Source organism: Spodoptera frugiperda, chromosome 9 (assembly GCF_023101765.2).
Source record: "Spodoptera frugiperda isolate SF20-4 chromosome 9, AGI-APGP_CSIRO_Sfru_2.0, whole genome shotgun sequence".
NCBI classification, from domain to species: domain Eukaryota; kingdom Metazoa; phylum Arthropoda; class Insecta; order Lepidoptera; family Noctuidae; genus Spodoptera; species Spodoptera frugiperda.
In genome coordinates this window covers 10,634,392-10,657,648 of record NC_064220.1, presented here as the reverse complement: position 1 = coordinate 10,657,648, position 23,257 = coordinate 10,634,392, and the positions used below count along the sequence as shown (strand labels likewise).

At 37.3% G+C, this 23,257-nt stretch overlaps 2 protein-coding genes across 6 annotated transcripts; one reads left to right on the top strand and one right to left on the bottom strand.

Moving 5' to 3' along the window:
* Positions 1-1,963: 1,963 nt before the first annotated feature.
* Positions 1,964-12,603, top strand: LOC118271116 (SWI/SNF-related matrix-associated actin-dependent regulator of chromatin subfamily E member 1). 5 transcript variants are annotated; one of them, XM_050695938.1, is made up of 15 exons: positions 1,964-2,113; positions 2,407-2,487; positions 2,887-2,931; positions 3,453-3,595; positions 3,803-4,006; positions 5,848-5,929; positions 6,896-7,000; positions 7,438-7,571; positions 8,239-8,379; positions 8,762-8,902; positions 9,290-9,473; positions 9,875-10,111; positions 10,479-10,559; positions 10,897-11,106; positions 11,450-12,603. In XM_050695938.1, exons 2-15 carry the CDS (start codon positions 2,421-2,423, stop codon positions 11,482-11,484), a joined length of 1,809 nt encoding a protein of 602 aa, XP_050551895.1. In that variant the 5' UTR covers positions 1,964-2,113; positions 2,407-2,420; the 3' UTR covers positions 11,485-12,603. The 5 variants fall into 5 exon arrangements, with proteins under 5 accessions (XP_050551895.1, XP_050551893.1, XP_050551894.1 ...); XM_050695936.1 differs by having other exon boundaries at positions 3,318-3,595; XM_050695937.1 differs by lacking the exon at positions 5,848-5,929 and adding an exon at positions 4,342-4,417 and having other exon boundaries at positions 3,318-3,595.
* A 3,164-nt stretch (positions 12,604-15,767) lies between these two features.
* LOC126910591 (uncharacterized) lies at positions 15,768-18,364 on the bottom strand. The gene is made up of 2 exons (XM_035587346.2): positions 17,843-18,364; positions 15,768-17,162 (listed from the first exon to the last, which is right to left on the bottom strand). The coding sequence occupies exons 1-2, from the start codon at positions 18,293-18,295 to the stop codon at positions 16,704-16,706; spliced, it is 912 nt and encodes a 303-aa protein (XP_035443239.2). The 5' UTR covers positions 18,296-18,364; the 3' UTR covers positions 15,768-16,703.
* Between the last annotated feature and the right edge of the window lie 4,893 nt (positions 18,365-23,257).

Here is a 23,257-nt window from a genome sequence, read left to right as displayed (position 1 = left end):
AGCCAAGTAATGCTATTTTTGCGTCATACATAATTGCATTTGTGCTTTATACAAGTTATTATTACCTATCTAATGATGTAACACACATAGATATTGGAAGGTGGGACCAGAATTTGCATCCTCTTTTACTTCATCGCTAGCGACTATCGACAGATATTTACTATTGCTCTCAAACTCATGGTAGAGGTACTGGCCAGTTACTTACTAATTCCATTGCGTCGTTGGCATAGTGATTTACAAATGCGATACGATATGTTTTTGAGTCAGATTTCATACTCAAATAACTGAAATATTCCTAGTCACAGTATGAGAACGGAATTTTCTGTTGTGTATGCCTCCAATGCCAATTAAACCTCCATTGAAACACATGACATAAACAATTACAGCTCATAATATTTCACTGATAGACTATAAGGGTTTTCTCCGTAATGGGACAAAAATAACACGAAGGTTTAAAAAAAACGTGGTACCTACGTACGTAGATATTACCTATAGGAAATTGTTGTCTATGTGGAAACCAGTTAGCTTATTTTAAAAGACTTTGAAACTAGCCAGTACCTACAATTATTTTATCTCTATATATAAAAATCAATTGCTGTTTGTTAATCTCGCTAAAACTCGAGATCGGCTGCACCAATTTGGCTAATTTTGATCTTGAATTAGTTGTGGAAGTCTAGGAATGGTTTAAAAATTACAAAGGTTGCCGAGTTAAATCAATCAATATCTATAATAAAATATTATCGTTAGTATCAATTTCATTTACTTACATTGCATAACTTTCACTGTTTAAAAACAGAAGGACTCATTCATCACGTCGAATTTAACTAGGTAGTAAGTGCCTACTTATTAAGCCTAGTTCAGATAAATAAATATGTATTAGGAAAATATATTTTAAAATTTTGCTTGGATATCTAGATAAATTAATACTTATAAATTACGCTCGGTTTACCACAGTAGTAGGTAATTAAGCTTAAATAACTGATGTTAAATCGTAGGTAGTAGTAGTAGTAGTTTAACGGGGAAAATACACATTAAGCATAAGAATAATAAATAGGTTAGGAACCTATTTATTAATATAAACGTTCCTAGCTACTATATAATTTATTTATTTAGGTACCTATTTATTCTTGTTACAACAACGTAATGATTACTGAACTAATTAGTATTCCCTCTTATGGAAGGAGCTGCGTTGCGAACCTTCATTTAATGTTAGTTATTCAATAAACAACGACAAAACAATGTAAAATGTTCTTTTAATAAGTAGTAAACAATGTTTCACTCATTGCACTTTGTTCAGTGTTGCTATATACAAGGCCTTATAATACAAATTAAGCGCGCCAAATGTCACCCGGTCATCTACAATCAAATTATAGATCGACATTTTGCCTGTAGATAAGTAGCACAGAGCGGTCAGCTGGTTTATTTGGCTACGGCCAACATAAATTGTAAATGAAATACGTGCCAACTTCCGTATTTTTGGGTCGCGTGTTGACAAATCGGTTATGTTTGTATGTTCTGCTAATTAAGCGGCTACTAAATTCGTCCTCCTACGAAAGCCCGCGTGAAAATTAATTTGATAATGCCCCTATTGTGAACATTTGAGGTCGCTTATTCGCTTTTATTCTCACTCTTGGTAAATTATGTAAGATGCGATTTTTGTATACATGAACGCAAAGTTCCGGAGAATATTATTCTAATTTATTCTTTAGTAACGTGTCCGTTAAACTTTTCAACAACAATTTCTAATTGAATTTTGGCGCCATGCATGCGAATACGGCAAGGGATGGCAACACTGTTAATCGATTATTCCTTTATTAACCTAACTCACTGAAATAAATGTGATAATTTCATACAATCAATTGTGTCATAAAAACTGCTGAAAATATGATTATAGATTTATTTACGTATTTATTAATTAAATAAAGTAATTTCTATCCATCGAATAAATCGACTAAATTGAACAAATTGTCAAAAAGTGACATTGAATACAAAATGGCTGACGTAAACATGGCGTCTTGGTAACTGAAAGTGACGCTTGTCTAAATATAATTATTTTATTGATTTCAGGTTAAATTGGAAGCCAATATACCCATTTAACTATTGAAAACAGCAGGTAAGTTATGTAGTGCTACTTAAAATTGATAAAAATTTGGTTGTTTTGCCATACACAAACGTTGATCCTGTTTCTTAGCTGACCGGCAGTCGTCAGCGTTTTACGAAATTATGTGCTCTCATTTTGCAAAATTGAACTGGTAAAGTTATGTTAAACTTCTTATAGAGTCGTAACCAGCACATAAGCAAAAGATTAACATGTGTAACAGATTGTTTTCTTTCAATCTTCAGTCCCTTTAACAACATTGTGTATTGAAGCTGAACCATGCATTTAGATATTACATTTTGTTTCAGGCAGAGCCCCTGCCATGGCTACACCAAACAGTTATAAACAGAGCCCATCAATGTCGATGCCAAGCCCTCAAAGCAATCCGCGTTTGTATTCCATACACACATTATTCATATTAGATTGTAAAAACAAATAGCAAAGCATAGATAACAGTTTGGCCGATCACACTTACAGCATTCGAGACTGTTCTCTCTGGATGTTATTAATATGTTTCTAGAATGTTGTTAGATACTAACTGTATAACCTGTATACCTGATTTCGATGCCTATGCAAGCTTAGCAGGGCTGCGAAACCGTTGTTGGTATTGCTGGTACCTTACTGCTGTTATGTCCCTCGGCAGCATGACTCCATTCTATGCTTGTTTATTTTCAAAGTATATGCATTAGTAACTTACTTTTTATTTTCTCTTTAATTTGTTCTTTACGCATTAGACTACATTTTACTCTTATGTTGGTTTTGTTTCATGTTTTGTTATGTTGAAACAGACTACATGATTGCGGGGCCCCCCATGAGTTTCGGTATGATGAAAGGTAATGCCACAATCTGAATTATTTTTATTTTCAAAATTGTTCTCACACCCTCATCTGTTTTGGAAATAGGTACTCTGTGGGGATTTTAAATTGTAATTGCACCAAAATTTTTCCCGTTTTCACATCACACAAGTCATTGTTTCACACCGGTCTGTATTCTTGACTCTTGACTCTTGATACTTTCTGCTACTGAAGCCTACTTAATACAACTCGCTAGTACTGCTCGCTCTCACTAATAACTTCCACTTAACATTATGATTTTAATTTATTTAGATGTTGTGCATTTGATTATCTTTTGTTTGCCCTGCCCTGTCCTGTCCCATTCCCTTATGCTTTTTGTTTTTTTTTTCTTTCATTGTATTGCCGCCCCGCTGCTTGGCTTGAAGGCGGTATGAATGCACCGCCGCCGCACCATAACCAATACCAGTACCACCACCCGCAATACCAAGGTGGTCCCTCGCTGGGCCACCCGGGGGGGTACGGGGGCTGGGCGCACAGTCCACAGCAACGTTTCGGTGCAGAGGGCGCGCGCCGCGCCGCCGGCGCCGCGGTCGCGGGCACTGCCGCCCAGGCCGCCAAGGATGATAAGACCAGTCCCTTTGTATCCACGGTACATTCACATCCTGGATTTCAGCCGCAGAAGATCGGCAAGGGTGCCGGCGCGGTGAGTCGAGTATATTGGGTAATATTTTGTGTGATTTATTCGTAGAGATGACAAGTTTTTGTAGTTGATATTGGTTTGTCGCGTTGTAGTGTTAGAAATATACTTTTATGTATTAACAATTAATAATCTCTTTATTGTTTTATTACAGCAACCTGTTACCCCACTAGTCTCAAATACATACTAATATGTCTTCCACCAATATTTCAGGGCGCCGGTCTGCCAAAGCCCCCGAAGCCGCCAGAAAAGCCTTTAATGCCCTACATGCGATACTCCCGACGTGTATGGGATACCGTAAAAGCTGCTCATCCCGATCTAAAACTATGGGAGATAGGCAGAATTATTGGGGGCATGTGGCGAGACCTGCCAGAAACTGAGAAGGCTGGATATGTTGATGAGTATGAAGCCGAGAAGGTATGGATCCTCTTTCATTTTTTATTAGTTGATTATCTATAATTTACAGTATTTTTCAGATTGTTTTGTGCTCATACTAAATTCATTTTATACTAAATTCAAGTAACTAGAACCACTTGTTTGTCAATATTAATTTATTTTTGCAAAGCACGAAATTACTGAAAGATACTTTGAGGTCACTGTGTTACAAAATATGAATATGTGTGCCCTTTGTCAGATATAAAAACCCAAAAGGTTGTTTATATCGATATTTTTTTATAATAACTGGCAATAAAGTAGCCATCAATTTTCAAGTACCATAGAGGTAAAATAGTTGTAAAACCTCTTTCATTCAGGCGCAGTACACAGAAATGTTGAAAGCTTACCAATCCTCGCCCGCCTACTTACAGTGGCTGGCCCACAAGTCTAGAGGTACAATATAAACCCTATGACCCTATAAATTGGGTACAAATTTGTGCATAATCCACGCCATCACGACAGTGCTTGATTTAACACTGGGTTTTATGTTAAGGTTTAGCTATTGCTGTTTTGTGTAATTGTTATTGTGTATTCGTTTTAAGATATTGGGATGAATAAAAAACAATTAGGACCTAATAATACTTACTACCGAACTAAGAAACATTTAATGATTACTTAAACTCTTTCTTAGTAAAGATTTTGTTCCGAAAACAATTGCTAAAGATTGAGTTAAGTAACCATTAAATGACTGAGTACTGCAGTAAATGTATTAAGAAACAGTTAGCTCAAATCATTTTACAATTAAGTTATTTAATTACAGTGATAAATTAAAAATACATTTTTACCAAAATGCTGTAGTTTCCAATAGTTAGAGAAACACAATTATATTATTCTCATTTCGTTACTCGTATGTACAGTACTTTATTAACTTAATAAATGATTTCACCAAGATTTAAATTCTAATATACAGAAATGCAGTTTACAAAATTATGTAGTCAACAAAACTATTCTACACATAAACAGCAACAGCACAAAACATGGGTGACCATTGTGTGAACAGACAGGCATAATGTTCCGCTAGGTTCCATTAGAGACACTGTATATTACTGCACCAGGGTCCAACCATTATCCATTGCTAAACAAATGTGCTCCGTCCTTTCCTGGTGGGAGATTTGTGTTTAGTTTTTATTTGTTCCTGGTTTGGAATTGTGTGGACTTGTCATTATGTCATTCAAACGTTGATTTATTAACCTCTTGTTTACCGGTATATGAGACACAATTGAAAACATTTTGTGTCTCGCGTAGATCGCGTTCAACACGGGTTAAGCAGAATGCTAAGAACAATGTTACGTTGTTTTCCTTCTCAAATATTGCAAGTAATCTAAACCTAAGAGAGTATAATTATTCTTATATTTAGAATTTTTAAATGATCTGATTAATATGGTTTCTTATATGGATCTTAATCTGGTTTATTGTCAAAATTCAAAAGACCTTTGAGTTAAACAAGGAATCATTTTCGCTTTTGATGTAATTAATAGAATGATATACATATACAATTGTATACCTGAGAGTTTATTTTACGTTGAACTGATTGAAACGAAAGTGTTCAGCGTTCTGATTGGATGGTTTATTCGTACCGGCCAATCATAGCGCAAACCAATCTAGTTAAATGTAAAGCAAACTCAAACTAATGTGTCTTCTAATAATGTGTATCATCAATATAAATAGTTTAGTAGAATGTCATGTGAATTTGTAAACATACGTCCACTCAGTTCCAAATCAGAAATGTGACTAACCCGCACACCGTTATAAGTAACGCTATTTTATCCTTCACATGCACGCCACCTCATGTATTTGCACGCGGATTCATCTGACACCGACAGTTGGAGTATGAGAAAAGTCTGAAGGCATACCACAACTCGCCCGCGTATTTAGCATATATTGCGGCGAAAAATAAAGCTGTAGGTAAGGGATTATCAATGAGGTTGCATGCACGAACGTTTGCACTGTTTGGTAGTTTTTTATTTTTTGTTGTTGGCAATTTTTTTGTTTGGTGTTGCCATGCTGTAAGATATTTTTCTACCAAGTCTAGATAAACTTGTAGTTTTTTTTTTTCAATTATAGTAATATAGAATATAAATACAAAAACAAATTATTCTTATTATATATGTATTTAATTTAAAGTTCGCCGTTACGTTATGTGTTCAATGTTTCGTTGTGTTTGTGTAGCTTCAAATGCTTTTTGTTTTGTAATACCGCAAATATAAATGTCCATCTCTCATATGCAATTGTAATGTGTTAAAAATATGAAATACATCTTGCACGTATGTATATGTCGCTCGCTTCCTTCTGGCAATTATTATTCGACGTCAAAGTGACGGGATATCGTACTATCATTCAAAACTTGATTTTAATTCAAGAAACAATTGCACTACTTACTGCCGCACTTAGACTCATTTAATATTTACTTAACCCGGTCCTTAGCAATTGTTTTACTAATGGTTTTCAAAACAACGTTATTAAGGAATAGTTTAAGTAATTCATTAAACGTCTCTGAGTGCGGCAGTAAGTTCATTTATAAAGTCATTTATAAAGTCAATTATGATGTTTTAAACTGAGACTGCTTTCTTAATTTGTTCAATAGATATTAGTGTATCATAATAGTTAAATATTTCATATAGAATATATCATCTTAAACTCAATTAAAATTTCGCTTAAAACTTTTATAGTCTATCGTTCTACATTGATATATTGATAAATTGCCTTAACAGGGTCATGTATGTACTAGTAGTATATAATGCTTCTCTGTATGTACATTGTGTTATAAATAAATAAATATTTTAAATTAAACTTTCGACTTAACGATGTTCCCATCACTTTGACGCTACCACCTACAAGGCTCATGTTCTAAGACCATCCTTGTGTCAGCAGTAGGTAACCTTGAGGAGGAGACCTCGAGCAAGAAAGGCAGCTCACAGAAAGAACAACAGCAGCAGGACAGGAGGATTGATATACAACCCGCTGAGGATGAAGAAGGTATGGGATTTTTGTTGTGAGATCATTTCAACAGGGAATTCTGTGTCTAATTCCTCTACCTCGTTGACTGTCTTAGTTACTCTAATTGACTGAGTGGTCGCAATTACATCGGTTGAGTTCCCGATAGTTCTGTTATAATACGAAGTCTAAAAATGTGCATTGCAATAGGCTCATACCTTATTACATGATACTCATAACTAGTCGGTCCCTATTATGTTATTCCTACTTAGATTTAAATCAAGACATATAATCTAATATAGAAATATTTATTTTTCGGTGTGTCCACCCAAAGGTTGTCTCATAAAAATCAATATCAGTGATAAAACCGCCTTTTTGTCTATTACTTTAATTATTGTTAATGGTGTACTATAATTCTAGCAAAGGTCTGAACAAAGACTATAACTGCGAAAATAAACTTATTTCTTACCAATTTTCAGACCAAGACGAAGGGCTCTCGGTGAAGCACGTGGCGTACGCCCGGTACCTGCGCAACCACCGCCTCATCAACGAGATATTCTCCGACACTGTCGTACCCGACGTACGCTCCGTCGTCACCACCGCTAGGATGCAGGTACATTGCTTTTGAAAATGTTTTATTATATAAGTTTTTAAACTGACATGGTCACTAACACTAGAATTGGAATATGGATATCGGAAACTCATTAAAATTAATGAAAAACATGGTAAATATCCGGTTTGAAGTTCCAATGCTAATCTTTTATTATTACAACAGCTTTACATTACTTACCAAGTTACCAACGTCACACCGTTTATCCCCGAAAGGATAAGCAGAGCTGCTCATTACGACACGTAATGCTGCTATACAATGTACACCCACTTTTCACCATTTGTGTTACCTATAAGTCTCATGTAATAGGGGGTGTAGATACATTTCTGTAGCAAAGAAATAACTAGGAGCAAGTATACAAAAAAGCTGTAGCCTCACTGTGTGTTCTGTGTCAGTAAGACAAAAGTATTGATATACTCTTTAGTACATAGTATAGTCGCTACTTATCAAGGCCCGAGTGAATAGGTTGCTTATGGGCAGACGTGCTCCACCGTACGTAGGCCGCATCATCACTTACCATCAGGTGAGATAGCGGCCAAACGTCGACCCAGCAAACGTAAAAAAAAAAAATTCACGGTGTATTTCAGGTTGGAGAAAGATACTTGTGTTATATGATTTTCATAATTCTTAATTGTAGATGACTTATAGCAATTACATTTTTCTTTACCAGATCTTGAAGAAACAAGTGCAGTCGCTGACTATGCACCAGAAGAAGCTGGAAGACGAGCTGCAGCAGATCGAAGAGAAGTTCGAAGCCAAGAAGCGCAAGTTTATTGAGAGCAGCGAAGCTTTCCAAGAGGAATTGAAGAAGGTACTAACATTTTTCATGGTTTTAACGTGATTTGTCAAGTTTTCAGTGGTGTAAGTGGTGCGGAAATATCAAGTTGTCCCGTAATCAAGGCTGCATTACATATAATTTAATGTCCAAAATTCTTCGTTTAACAAAGCATAGCATTCAAAGCCAGACTACCTGATTAAGTCAAATTCAAAGCATTTATTTCAATTAATCCTCAATTAGCCACTTTTGAAACGTCAAATTGAATTGTCCGTCACTTTGTCTGTAAGTGAAGCTAGGTGAAAAAATTAGCATATTGTTGTACAACAACCTCTTACTTTTACCTCTTTGGTATTTGATTGAAGATCAATAAGTACTCATTTTATTTTAACTTAATTCATATTGTTAATATTCCCAGCACTGCAAGCCGGCAGTAGACGAGGAGACGTTCTCCCGCATGGTGGAGCGCGCGATGGAACAGATGCGGCGCGGCATCACGTCCACCACGCAGCCACTCGCTCCTCCACTGAATCCAGTGCCTCAGGAGAGGAAGGATGAGGTAATAATATTCACGAACATCCATGCATCGTCACGCCTTTTATCCCCGAAAGGGTAGGCAGAGGTGCACATTACGGCACGTAATACTGCTATAGGTGAAAAGTGGGTGTACATTGCACCCACTTTTCACCATTTATGTTATAAAGCCCATGTAATACTATATACTAGGTACAATTCCAGAGTCCGTGCTACTACCGAGAAATTTTCAAAAAGCTGAAAAAAACACAGTTTTACTATACTTTGGCCGACCCGGGAATCGAACACGAGACCCCTTGCCCGGCAGTGCCACTTGTGACCCCTCGACCAACAAGGCAGTCTCACAAACATCAATTACCCATAATATATTACGCTTTACACATACAATATTGACATAAACAATTCTCTCCAGCCAATGGACCAAGACCAGCCTCAAGTTAAACCAGAAACGAATGGTCCCAACCTGCCCACACAAGTGGACAAGGTGTCCACCACTGAAGTGAAGCCGGAGAGTGTCACCACTGAGCTGAAGAACGAGCCAGAAGCCAAGGAGAAGGAACCGGAGGAACCAGCTAGCAATGGACCGGAGAGTGAAGGTATGTGTAAGACAATGAAGTTATGGTTTGAAACTTATTGCTTAACTTAATTTAAACCACATATTTGATAAGAGTGCTCCTCGCGATATATTTTTTCAAATATTTCCGATACTACGCGAGTCACATGCCAGTGACTCTACATACTTTTTCCACTCCCACTCTTGCTTGCGCCTTGCGCTTGCCCAGGCAATACGTGCCCGCAGTGAAGAAATTCATATAAATATTTCGTATGCGGTCATGGTGACCGACGTTAGGTTGTTACGTTAGTTTTAGTATCAATATTTTGTTATTGTTTTTGGGTTTTATTATGTCTGAACGCGGTCAAAATATCAGTGGATGATTAGAATAGTGTAATTCGGATTCTGAGTACCTTTTAAATTCCTATATGGCTCATGTAACAGGTGAACGTAAAGAAGACAAACCTGTACCTAAGCTAGAAAACAAGGACACTGCCCCTGCTTTGGTCCCAGGTGCTCCTGTTGGCCCCGGCGCACCTGTAGGTGCTATAGGCCCCGGTGCCCCTGTAGCTCCCGGTGCACCTGGTGCTCCTGTAGCCCCCGGCGGCCCTGGAGCCCCGGGCGCCCCGCCTGCACAGCAACCTGGACACCCACCACACATCACGTCTCCACCGCATCACCGTGAGTTTTACTGTAAAATATCGTACCTCATCTATTCCAAAAATGTGTATAGATAATTTTGATGGTCTATGTAAAATATTGACAGACTCACAGTTTGAAAAATCGATGTGAAATGTTTGTAAACCTCAATGAAATTTCGCTGAATATCATAAACACAAAATTGTCATTGGAGTCTGAAACATCGTAATATGTGTTTGAATAAAACAAAACTCTTTGGTTAGCAATAGTACAAAACAGCAAGTCTGAGAGAAGTGTATCGAATTAAATATTTATTCAACTCTCATTTACGGTATTTTCAAACGAAAAATTGCTGTAAAAACATTCCCAAACCAAATTCTGAGCAGACCATGATTGTTTTAATGTACAGCTATGATGATGCCACCGAACCCCAACGCCCCTGCTCATCCCGGACCACCACCACCTCATGGCGGACCCCCACCACCTCCAGGTAAACTGATTCAAAAGTTTATATTGCAATATTATAAAAAAGTCAAAGTCAAGTCAAAATGATTTATTTCAAATAGACCAGGACCAGGCACTTTTGAACGTCAAAGCAAATATAAAAATATTAATAACGTCTGTCTGTCAGTCAGTTCTCTAGTGAAGCTTTTTGCCTTCCAAATTGTAGATTCCTTTGGAGAAGAACAAAGAAACTCCATAGGTTACTCTGTTTCAATCAGATTCAGAGTAACCTACAAGTTCTTTAAGTACATAGAAGTCGTGATTTACTGCCTAGAATTATTAGAGCGTGTGATTCTCACCTGCATTTATATTTCTACCACTAGGAGCATATGGCGGTGCCTACGGCGGTCGTTACTACGGAGGCTACGCCGGCGCGTTTGGCGGGGCGTACGGTCACGGCGCGTACTACGGCGGCGCGGCGGCGGGGGCGCACGGCCCGCACGGCGCGCTGGCCGCGCCCCCGCCCGACCACTACGCGCCCCACCACGCCATGCACCACCATGCACAGCCGCACCACCCACATGACGCCAAACGTGAGTAATGTATCGATACCAGATACCAATCTTCATTTATTTGATGTCCACGAAAACAATACAAACATATAAAGACTACATTCGATTGGCAATTTAAAACTTCTCAGCAAGAAGTCGGTATTCTTAGTCAGCTTTGACTATTACATAAGTGGCAGAAATCTGGTTAAATTCCATGTAATACTTGTTTATATTTTGACTCACTTGTTAAAACAGCCTCACTCAAACTCAAAGAGCCTTGGTCAAAAGTTTACAAAAACACTAATTGCGTATTCGTACTGCTAAATCCTAATTCTAGCTAACTCTTTGCTACAAATTACTGAAAATTATCCATTTTAAATTACAGAGGAAGAGCCACAAGCAAAAAAAGAAGGTGAATGATCGTCACCAAAACGCGTCGTCAAGCGACGGCGCAAGTCCTCCCCGAAGGACGCGCAGTGAACGGCTCGTGAGACGTGACGTCACTGCCCGCAACATTACAACTGTTGTTCTATAGACTTTACAAAGTGAACCTACAGACTATTGACTGTTTACTAGTGTAGTGGAATTTTAAATGGTTTCTTTCACATATTTCGAAGTGGGTATCCAATGTAAGATTTCAATCTAAGATCGCTTTTATGACTTAAGCCATAAAACACAGTATGAATAGTTCTCAAGATGGTCAATATTGCTTTTCTCGGAATAACAAAAGCAAAGTTCATGCGAGTTTGAACCTTATAGGCTTAACTTCACAATCTCATATAGAAAAATTCGATTAACCTATTAATTAGAAATCAATCAAAATAATTAGTTTTTCAATTTTGGTTCATATTTATCTACAATTCTGTAATTTTTACATATAAAATGTAGGTAATATTTTAAGACATGAGTAATCGTTAAGGAAGATATTTTGTATGCAGTAAGTTATGTATATTTGTAATAGCTTAGTTCTATTATTACTTATTAAGTATAAAGAATCAATATAAGAATAAGGGACTGCTTAAATTACTAGAAATATGTGGTCATACCTTAGAATTGCCCATTCGATTTTAGCTAATGAATTCGACCTCTCAATTTGGTCAAAATCTTAACGAAAAATACATTAATTGCAGTATAGATGCTTATAAATACAATTGCTGAATAAAAAGAATATACAGTAACCTCTATCATGAGTTTGAAGCAATAGTATTTGTCGATAGTCGCTAGCGACGACGTAATTTTTTTGTATGTCAATTGTTTTAAACTTAAAACTCATGGTAGGATTACAGTTTACCTACTTATAAGAATAAATAATGATATAGTATTGTAGTAGAAGTTAGAATTCTCCATATTAAAGATCCATACTGCTTTTTTTGTTAAAACTATCAAATTCCATTATCAGTTAAGATTTGTACGAGTCCATAATTAATTGTAATTAATAAATAGTAGGAAACATTTCATTTGTAATCACTGTTTTAAATGTTTTAATACACAAGACTAAGGGATGGTTTAGAAATATACATACTTCTATATACTTAAAAAGTGTTTTATTTTATACTGGTTCCCTAAATATCGTATAAGTTTCTTTACGTCGACCGGCCCCAACTTCGCATGGGTGATATAAAATTTTTTTTTTTTACATATAAACCTTCCTCTTGAATCACTATCTATTAAAAAACCGCATCAAATTCCGTTGCCTAGTTTTAAATATTTAAGCATACAAAAGAACATAGGGACAGAGAAAGCGACTTACTATGTAGTGAAACCGGTAAAGGAGTAGACGGATCACCTGATAATCCTTATATTACATGAGTGAATACTACAACAATCTTTAAAAAATAATGTTGATTGAAAGCCAAATAAATACGATAGTCGCGAAATAGATCAGTAAAAACTATCAGAAAGATAAATACATTATGAACGGACTAAAAACATGATAAATCTACAGATATAGCGGCTGGACATGTACTTACATACTAAGTATCTATGTAAATCAAATATTTACATGGATTAAAATGTTTTTATAATGTTTTACATGTAGATAATATTTAAATTCCGTTTCATATCTCCCTAAGTGTGTCTTTTCGTCACTAATCATGCTAGATAATATTTTGCTATCGTATATTGGCTCCGCAAAATAATTTCAATTTCTATCTAGGGTCAGGTGGGGTAAGTGAAACATACTTTACTTGTATTTTAACATAACGGCATCTGACGCAGTAATGCGACGATCAATTTCAGTTGCATTTCTTGCACAGTACTCTCCTTTAGCCAATGATTCATGGAGTTATGACAAACAGCTCTTTAGTCTTACCATAAGCGAGAAAACAATCAATATTTTCAGACTATGGTTTTGTTTCACTTGCCCCTGGAAAGGGGTAAGTGAAACAAACGTCAGAAATATAGTTAAATGTTGTATTTATGCAACGGTTACCTGACTAAGGCAACAATTTAGAGTTTCTTTCTCTAATGTCTATATTCTACAATCAATATAAGGCTTAGTTTTAGAAAAGAAAACAAAAAACGTATTTTGGGGTAAGTGAAACATAGTTACCATGGTCAGATGTCTCAAACATTTGTATAAAATTTAAAACAGAAATTATAGGTAGTGAAATCAAAAACAAAATAAAAATAAATTTCTTTGACTTAACAGTTTGCTTACAATTACGGTAACAAGCATCAGACACCGCACAGTGTGTAATTTCCATAATCTAAAGGGACAAAAGTCTGGAACCCAAACTGTACAAATTTACTACGAGAATAAAATGTATTGAATGAAATTTAAAGACATTGTCAAGGTTTCAGACATATATTGTAACCATATTATTAACATATAACACAGCATATATTTCAATATATGTATAAAAAAAAAACTAAAAAAATAAAAAAATATCAAAACTTCAAATCAGAAGTACCATGAAGACCTTAAACAGGAAGAAATTCAGTCAGAATACTGAAATTCTTCAAAGTCGCTATTAGTATCAGAATCTTAATTTTCTGACTGAATTTCTTCGCGTTCAATGTCAATAGTACTCATTTGTAAAAGTTCACAGACTTCAGGAGTCATTTGGCTACATCTAGTTTTGGGAGCGGCACGTAAGCTTGCAATGTAGGGGTCTGATGTCATTAGTAACCGATTTATTAAGTCTGTGTTCGTGTCCACTTTTTCTACGAGATATTTGTGAAGGCAATCTGAAAATAAAAAAGGTATAAGAATTTCGCAAATAAAATTTAGACACAAATAGTAAATTTATGATTACCAACATTTTTAATCACGTAAAAATGTTTGTGATTTCTGATACGGGGAAGTGAAACATATGTTTCTCTTTCCCCGTGTATTAAGTTTCACTTACCCCACTTAACACTTTTTTAGGTTTAGTTTTTACCAAAGCCAAAAATTAATTATCCGTAGGAATTATCGAAGTATAATCATTGGACTAGAAAGTACATACTTTTTACTCAGTACTTACCATTAGGTACATTTAAAACACTTATTTTAAAACTTTCACGAAAGCCGAAAATGTCACACCTCCAACTCGTGTTTTGACAACTGACAGTTGAAAAAATCTTTTTTGTTTATTGGTGTAGAAAATGATAATAGCGACTTCTATGTTTTATCAATAAAACCACATCGCCATTCTGTTTTACCGACTAAGCGCGAAGTATCGATACACTTGTTAGTTATAGAGTTATGAATGGGTGTTTCACTTCCCCCTGAGTTTCACTTACCCCACCTGACCCTATTTATATTACTTAATTTATGCACTTTTTAGGAATCTAGACACACGGCAGTGTGTCCGCCAAGTTCGAGCAAAAAACCGACACACCGGCCGTGGGTTATATTACACGAACCATTTCGGGCCAAGTTCGACCCACCTATAACTCAAAATCTATTTTATCTACGCATATGAAATTTCTAGTATCTGTCAAGATCTACTTACTTATCTAAAATACAAAATTTCATTAATGTACCTATTGTAGGTCTTGAGATATTGACGTCAGAAAATCGCTATTTTTACTATACACTCACTGACTGACTGACTCACTCACTCATCAAAAACCTAGACCACTTCCAATGGTCGTATTGACTTGAAATTTGGCATGAAGGTAGGTCTTTAGGTCAAGGTAAAGGAAAAAATCTGAAAATGGCCAAGTGTGAGTCGGTTTTAAAAATAATGAAGGTTAAAATTCATACCCCTAAGGAACTAAAACAAAAAAATTATCTATATCTTTCAATGGTCGTACCGACCTAAAATTCGTTACGAAGGTTTGTATTTAGTCAAAGTAAAGTAAAATAAGAAAAAAAGAAAATAAACCTTACAAAAATAAATGAAATCCCACCCAAAACATAAATGTGAAAGACTGCCAAGTTCGATAATATTGGAATGCTTCGCCTATAAAAGAAGTGAGATCTAAATAAGTACCAAGTTCCATACACAGACCTCAGTTAAAAATGATATAACTTGGCAAGTTTTAATACAAAATTATATACTTGACTCATTGCGTTTAGTAGGTTTATAACAAAGTGTGTGAAAACTTGCCAACTTGTTATATCATTTTAACTGAGGTCTGTGTATGGAACTTGGTACTTATTTAGATCTCACTTCTTTTATAGGCGAAGCATTCCAATATTATCGAACTTGGCAGTCTTTCACATTTATGTTTTGGGTGGTTCTATTTACAGGACAGGTAATAAAACACTCGGAAACTTATGTATTACAAATTTTATTAATTTATTACATAGTTATATTCCTATATGTCATGGAATAAAGTTATCACATTTTATATTAGGTACATGTTGTTATAATAAATTCATATTACCCCCTATTACATGGGACTTATAACACAAATGGTGAAAACTGGGTGTACATTTTACAGTGCCATTACATGCCATAATGTGCACCTCTGCCAAGCCCTTCGGGGATAAAAGGCGTGACTATATATAGTGATATATAAATTCGTATTATTTAGTTACATGATGTTTTAATATCATATGTATATGATTAGCAGCAGGTATTGCAGTAGCCCTGCTACCTCTAATGCCTCGTTAGCTTAGTGATCGCAACCACGATCGGTAGCACGAAGTCTTACAAGTCCAGTTGGATAGGTCAGTCTCCAATGCCAATAGGCTTACTACCTAATTACATGAGACTAAAATAATTAATCAAAGGTCCTGTTTGATTAGCTTGACTAGATTACATAAAAATAATTATGTAAAATTAAACTCTAAACCAAAACAGTTAAGTTTGTACTAAAATAACCAAACGCCACTCAATTTTAAGTCACTCCCAAAAATATTTCTTACTCTAATTTATTTTTAAGTATTTGTAGTCAAAAACTTCTACGGTTAGGTACCTTTTGTATTACAGAGGGATACCTTCAAAAGGCGCCCAGCTTTTTGAAGATAAAAGACTAAAGACTGTGAGATTTTTTACCTCACTAAAACCACCCTGTTGGCCACACTCAACACCTGTAAAGGAGCACCTAGTCCTCTAATTAGACCTGCTCCGGAGCCCACATGGTGCGACGCCTGTTATAGCACATCCCTAGGCACAATTACACAGTTACAGGTACCTACAGAGATAACTTGATACTTCAGTTATGTACAACTTAAAATTGAGCACGTTTTCAGTATTCGCGCGTCAGCTGGGCAATTGGCATAAAGCTGATAGTACAGTGAGAGATAAAAGCATAGTCATTAAAGGAGCTAAGCTAGTAGCACTTGAGGCAGGTCTATCGTCAATGATGTAGGGAGGTCGACTAGTAACGGTAGGTAGCGTAGTACTATAGATAGGACTGGTGGTGTTATAATTTGGAGTGGTTGTATTATATGTGGTCGTTTCATTAGTTGTAGTTGTGGAGGCTGTGGTCCATCGAGTCGTTGTGGTCTTTTTTGTCGTTGTGGTCCTTTTCGTCGTTGTGGTCCTACGAGTGGTTCTTGTGGTCTTCCTAGAGAAGATCGCGTTTGTATTCACATTGCTGAAGGGATTTAAAACGTTCTTTGGATCTTGACAATATGCGGCGTCTACGTGCGGTGGTGTGTATCGGAAAGCGTCTACTAGTACCACTGATTCTGGAGCTGCTTTCCCCACTATGGATATCTGTAACAAATAAGTGAACAACGTTGAATGTTTGGTTCCTTTTGGCTAAGTATGGATGCCTATTGATTAATACCATTGATGGTACAAAGTCAGGTATATAGGTAAGTTTACTTTTCATTTATTAATATTTAATAAACAAACTTCTTGTCTAGTTAATTTCATAATTAATGAAATGAAAAAAATAATCACATACCTAATCTGAAGAAATAATAAAATTGCACAAATAATGTAATTATTTACGTAAATGTTTATTGTGATAATATTTTGAGTAGATAATTATAATTAACCTTTAACCGCCTGCATTTTAAGTTCTTTATCATATCTAAAAGTAAAGTTATCATCAATTAATCATACATAACAGGTATTTGTTTAGCTGACACGACAACTCCATCAAACGATAAATAAAATCACGATATCTGCCAAGTGCGTAGGCACTGATATGTATTTTTTTTATATTTTATCTTTTTTCTTTCGGGGCCCGGACAACTTGGGCCCCTCCGACCTAATCCAGCCCTGGATACCTACTCAAATCACAGCTCAATCACCAAAATATTCGATCAAGTCAACACCCTCTTGTTACGTTTGTTTTCATAAATTAACCTAATATTAAGTGAACAAAGGGCAGTCTAATCAGTAGATAAATACATAGTAATAAAACAAAAAATATAAAATATACTTACAAATCCTTCATAATTGTCTGTACCATTTAAAGTGACTTTCAAAGTTTGCTTTCCATTTGCGGAGTATCCCGAAACTCCACTCTCAGCTTTCGCTCTCACAAAGGAGCCACCACCAGCCACAACTTGACTGACGAAGACCTGAATCTGATCATTGACATCAGACCGTTCCATGTAAATGTCCACTTCGATAGTACCGCCCGATTTCATTGAAAAAACGAATGACGACGCACAACTTGCAGCCCACTGAGAACTAGGTGTGATAAAAGTCGTGCTCCCATTCTCTCCAATCATATTTAAATTCTCGTATTTACCGATAAACCAAAGCGGGAGACTATCACAAACTCCATTGTCACTAAACAATTCATAGAAACCTTGTTCGAAATCGTAGTTCACACACAATTCACCAATTGCGTACGACACGAGAATTAATAAAGTAAATGCTTTGACAATCATCACATGCACTGCGCAGGTTACTCGAAACGATACGAATGCTGTAGAAGACGCCAAATATTGTATATATACGCCAATTATTTCACGATCTAGATGTGACGAAGCGCTAAACCTTAGATAAGGTAATTTATCAATCGAGTTATCACTCCTTTCCTTTCTTTATCACTGATTTATCGACCGACCACGCATTAACACAAAATATTTATCACAATTTCCTTATATTATCTGGGTAACATAGGATAGGAGGATTAAAATTAGGTGACAATACAGACAAGTTCCGTTTCTCTATACTTATCAGTATTTTTTAAACATAGATACTTGCCTAATTATTTCGATGACTAATACATTAATTGTGCAACAATCTTTGGAATTTGACCCCAGATTTAATCTAAAATATTTAGCTAACAAATAAAATATGCAATATCTCATTAGCTTTCTCTTGAGCATAGCTCAAAATCACTACAAAAAAGATTCACTCTTTGTAGGGGCCCACGGGACCCGGGCCCCTCTGACCAAGTCCGATCCGTAATAACACTTAGGCAATAGTCGAATTACCTATAGATATGGGAAAAATGTAGAAGAACATCACAATACGATATTTATAAAAGTTAATATAAATGAAGTACCTAATTAAGCACTTGGTGATTTTTAAGTAAAAAGTTAATGAAACACTAAAGTCTATGTAATTAATATTTATTTTCCGTCTGTTTCCTTGTGTTATCTGGCCAGCTGCATGCCTACCTAGACGCGATTTGCCACAGAATTTAGTGAATTGAGTTCAGTTATTAAGCAACTCGGGCCCAACAAGCAACCTTCTACTACTTCTACTTTCGTCAATCATGGTCTTCTCTTTGACTGGAGACCACATAAACAGTTTAAGCCAACCAGTACTTTGTGTCTTCGGGCCTTCACCACTAAAAATGTGCTGCAGCAAAATTTTCGCTAGATTCCCTGCAATATGGTTGAGTTGGGCGGTGCTGGTGTACGTGTCATGTTCGTGAACGGGCGCTGTTAACTGGGACTGGTCAGCCAGACTGCATTGATTTTGTTGTCCTCAAGGTTATTTTCTTTTTCTGTGATAGAAAAAGAAATTTGACTGAATATTAGTTTTACATTGTTCTCACACAGTTGAAGCAATCGAAACAATGTAACCAACAATTGTATTATGAATCTTGCTCGTTCTTCTCCATAGGAATCTACACTTTGGAACGAGCAAATAGCTTCACTAGAGGACTGACCGACAGACAGACGTTATTAATATTATTATATTTGCTTTGACGTTCAAAAGTGCCTTCCTGGTATATTTGAAATAAATCATTTTGACTTTGACTTTGCAGCTCTGCAGTTCCAGAACATAGCTTGGCCATCTCAAACAACATTAAATTTATTTACACAATGAAATAATTCATTAATTTTGATATTATTAGCAGTGGCGTAGCGTAGTGGCAGGGGCGGCCCGCCCCGGGCGGCACTTTTTAGGGGGCGGCAAATTTTAAACAATAAATAATAAAAATATTTTGTAAATATTTCAACCATTTTATATTTTTTTCGCAACTAGAGATCGGAGAAAGTAGTGATAGTAGGGATGGAACCTTCAACGAGTGGTCCTGCCCCGAGAGGAGAGAGACCTGAGGCAAGAATCCGACGATTCGTCGGAACCAATAATTGGTAGGTTAAAAAAGGTGAAGGCGAAATCAAGTTCCCACGATGTGGGACTTGATGAAGCTCAACGCCAACTGAGGGCGTCTCTGGCGCAAGCCAAGCGGGTGGAGGCGCAAAAGGACCTGGAGGAGAAGGTCGCCGCCAAGGAGCGCGCAACCGGTGCCGCAAGGTCCAGGCTTCCAACGTCCTCTACGCAGACCACTCAGTGGCTGAGCTAGCGCAAATGGCGCTGGAGGACAAGGAGGAAATTTTGGAGGTGGCCTCCAAGTCCTCCAACGACGATACATAAAGCATTTTTGCCAGGGTCAAAAAAAAAAGAAAACATAAAAAAAAATTAAAAGAAAGGTTTGGGTTCGGTTTGGGTTAGGTTTGGGTTGGATTAGGTTTGGGTTAGGTTTGGGTTAGGTTAGTGTTATATATATTGGTTGTTGAAGGTAGACTGCAAATTATAAAATTATGTATCTACCGCACAAGTTAAATAAATCAGTCTTTGTCTAGCAAGTTCGTGTTTCACTTCATGGTGACAGCGGTAAATTAAAAATACGCCTTCAGTGTTAATTATTGGACGTTTTCAACGTGGATTTAGTGTATTGTGGTGACGGACAGTACGTGTAAATATGGAACACGCGAGACCTCCGGCGGAATTAGTGTTGGAAGGTGGTCCGGCGAACCGAGCCGACACGTGGCGCAAGTGGCTTAAACAATTTAAAGTTTTCCTAAAGGCTTCAGGAGTGTACAAAGAAGCCAAAGATGTACAAGCCAGTCTCCTTATTAATCTAATAGGTGCTGACGGGTATGACATATATTCAACATTTAAAATAAAGGCGGAAGGACAAGATGATGACATCGATGTTCTCATACAAAAATTCAACGAACATTTTGGTACTAAAACCAACACAACGATGGCGAGATTCAGATTCTTTACCCGTAATCAGATGGAAGGCGAAAATATCGATGCATACGTAACAGCACTAAGATTATTATGCCAACATTGTGAGTTCGAGCATTTAGAAGGCGGATTAATACGAGACAGAATTGTATGCGGAGTAACGGACACAGGTGTGCGCGACAGACTACTCCGAACAGACGAGCTAACTTTGGAAAAAGCTGTGAAAATATGTCAAGCAAGCGAGGTATCCAGCGAAGAGAATCGGCATATAGAAAAAACTAAAAGTAAGGAGCAAAGTGGCGCGATAGACGCGTTATTAAGTACACGTGCACCGAGACGCAGCGGTGCTCCTGCGGCGGCGACGGAGCGCGAGGAGCGAGGCCGGGCGCGCGCTGCGCCGGCGGCGACGAACGCTCGACGCGCTGGCGCCAGTGGATGGCGCAGGCATACAACAGTGTCATCAAATCGCGGGTTCGATTATGGTTCAAGTCGTGAAACGGTGTCAAGGTGTTGTAGTGCTTGTGGTGGTGTTCACGATGACAACGCGCGTTGTCCAGCGCGATTTGCTAAGTGTTTTTTGTGCTTCAATAAAGGACATTTTAAAAATATGTGCACGGCAAGAGGTAAGCGTGTACACGAAATACAGGAGAGCGGTGATAGTGAGAACGAGTTTTACTACGTGTCATCCTTGGGTCAAACATCACAATCTAAAGACAGTAAGTGGTTTGAACGATTAAATTTAGCTGAAAATGAATATAGAATGAGTGAACTGTTTAAACTTGATACAGGTTCGGATTTAAATGTATTATCAGTTGTCACATTTAAAAGGTTAGGATTTACAATAAAAGACATCAAACCATGTAGCATAAGAGCACAGTCTTTTTGTGGAAATTATATCGAAATACTAGGTACACGTCAAATGTTATGGTCATTTAAAAATAAAAACTATTTAATAGATTTTGTTATATCGAATCACCGCTGCCAAAGTGTATTGGGGAAATATACATGTGAAGAATTAGGCTTGATCAAGCGGGTTTTTGCACTCAAAATCGAAAACTATGAGGATTTATTTCATGGCGTTGGTAAATTACCGGGTAAATACAAAATAATTTTAGAAAATAATGCAAGTCCTTCAGTTTGCCCTGTCAGAAAAATACCCTTAGGGATACGGGATAAGTTAAAGACAGAACTAGATAAAATGGAGCATATGGGGATTATTCGTAAAGTATCGCATCCAACTGAGTGGGTTAACGCGATTGTCTTGCCGGCCAAGAAGGACGGCGGCATTCGCGTGTGCCTCGACCCGCGGCCGCTCAACCGTGCGGTGCGCCGCGCGCACTACCCCCTACCCACGCTTACCGAGATCGCTGCCAAGTTAACAAATGCTAGGTACTTCAGTAAGCTTGATGCTCGGTCTGGTTTTTGGATGATCGAATTAGATGATGACAGTGCAGATCTATGTACATTTGGAACTCCATTTGGTAGGTATAAATTTTTACGACTACCCTACGGTATCAATTGTGCGAGTGAGGTATTTCACAGCAAAATACGGCAGCTATTAGAAGATCTTGATGGGGTAGATTCATTTATTGATGACGTAATCATCTGGGGTAGAACTAAGGAAGAACACGATGAAAGATTAATAAGATTGCTAGATAGGGCTCGGGAAGTAGGAATAAAATTTAATAGGGACAAGTGTGAGTTTTGTGTAGAACAGGTTACGTACCTGGGACATGTATTTAGTGAGAAAGGTATGCAGATTGATACAAACAAAATAAAAGCAATTATGGACATGCCAGAACCAAGAGATAGGCCATCATTAGAGCGTTTTCTTGGCATGATAAACTATTTATCAAAATTTATTCCAAATTATTCACAAATGGCAGGCCCTCTTAGAGGTCTGCTCAAAAAAGGCAATGAATGGGTGTGGGACAGTGTACATCAAACTGCGGTTCACAAGTTGAAGCAGGCGGTGTGCAGCGCCCCGGTACTCGCGCTATACTCGAGCGAACGGCCGGTCGTGATCACGGTAGACGCAAGCTCCACGGCTATTGGTGCCGCGTTGTTACAGGATGGCCGGCCGGTTGAGTTTTCATCCCTCACGATGACAGATACCCAAAAGAGATACGCGCAAATTGAAAAGGAAATGCTGGCGATCGTATTTGCAATGGAAAAGTACCATCAATATGTGTATGGAAAACAAGACGTAATAGTGGAAACAGACCATAAGCCACTGGAGGCCTTATTTAAAAAAAGTCTGGATGCAGTGCCCGTTCGGTTACAAAGAATGATGCTACGCGTGCAACGATATGAGTTCACGGTGGTATACAAACCCGGAAAATATATGTACGTGGCTGATGCACTATCGAGAGCAGCTTTGCCGGAACTTATGCATGACAGAGTGACATGTGAGG

Bases quoted from the DNA above. Each gene is read 5' to 3' on its own strand.
- LOC118271116 (XM_050695936.1), top strand. From the start codon at position 2,421: ATGGCTACACCAAACAGTTATAAACAGAGCCCATCAATGTCGATGCCA. The intron at 10,112-10,478 runs GTGAGTTTTACT...TTTAATGTACAG, and splicing joins CACGTCTCCACCGCATCACC to CTATGATGATGCCACCGAAC. The intron at 10,560-10,896 runs GTAAACTGATTC...TTCTACCACTAG, and splicing joins CGGACCCCCACCACCTCCAG to GAGCATATGGCGGTGCCTAC.
- LOC126910591 (XM_035587346.2), bottom strand. From the start codon at position 18,295: ATGATTGTCAAAGCATTTACTTTATTAATTCTCGTGTCGTACGCAATT. The intron at 17,163-17,842 runs GTAAGTATATTT...TATTTGTTACAG, and splicing joins CAGACAATTATGAAGGATTT to ATATCCATAGTGGGGAAAGC.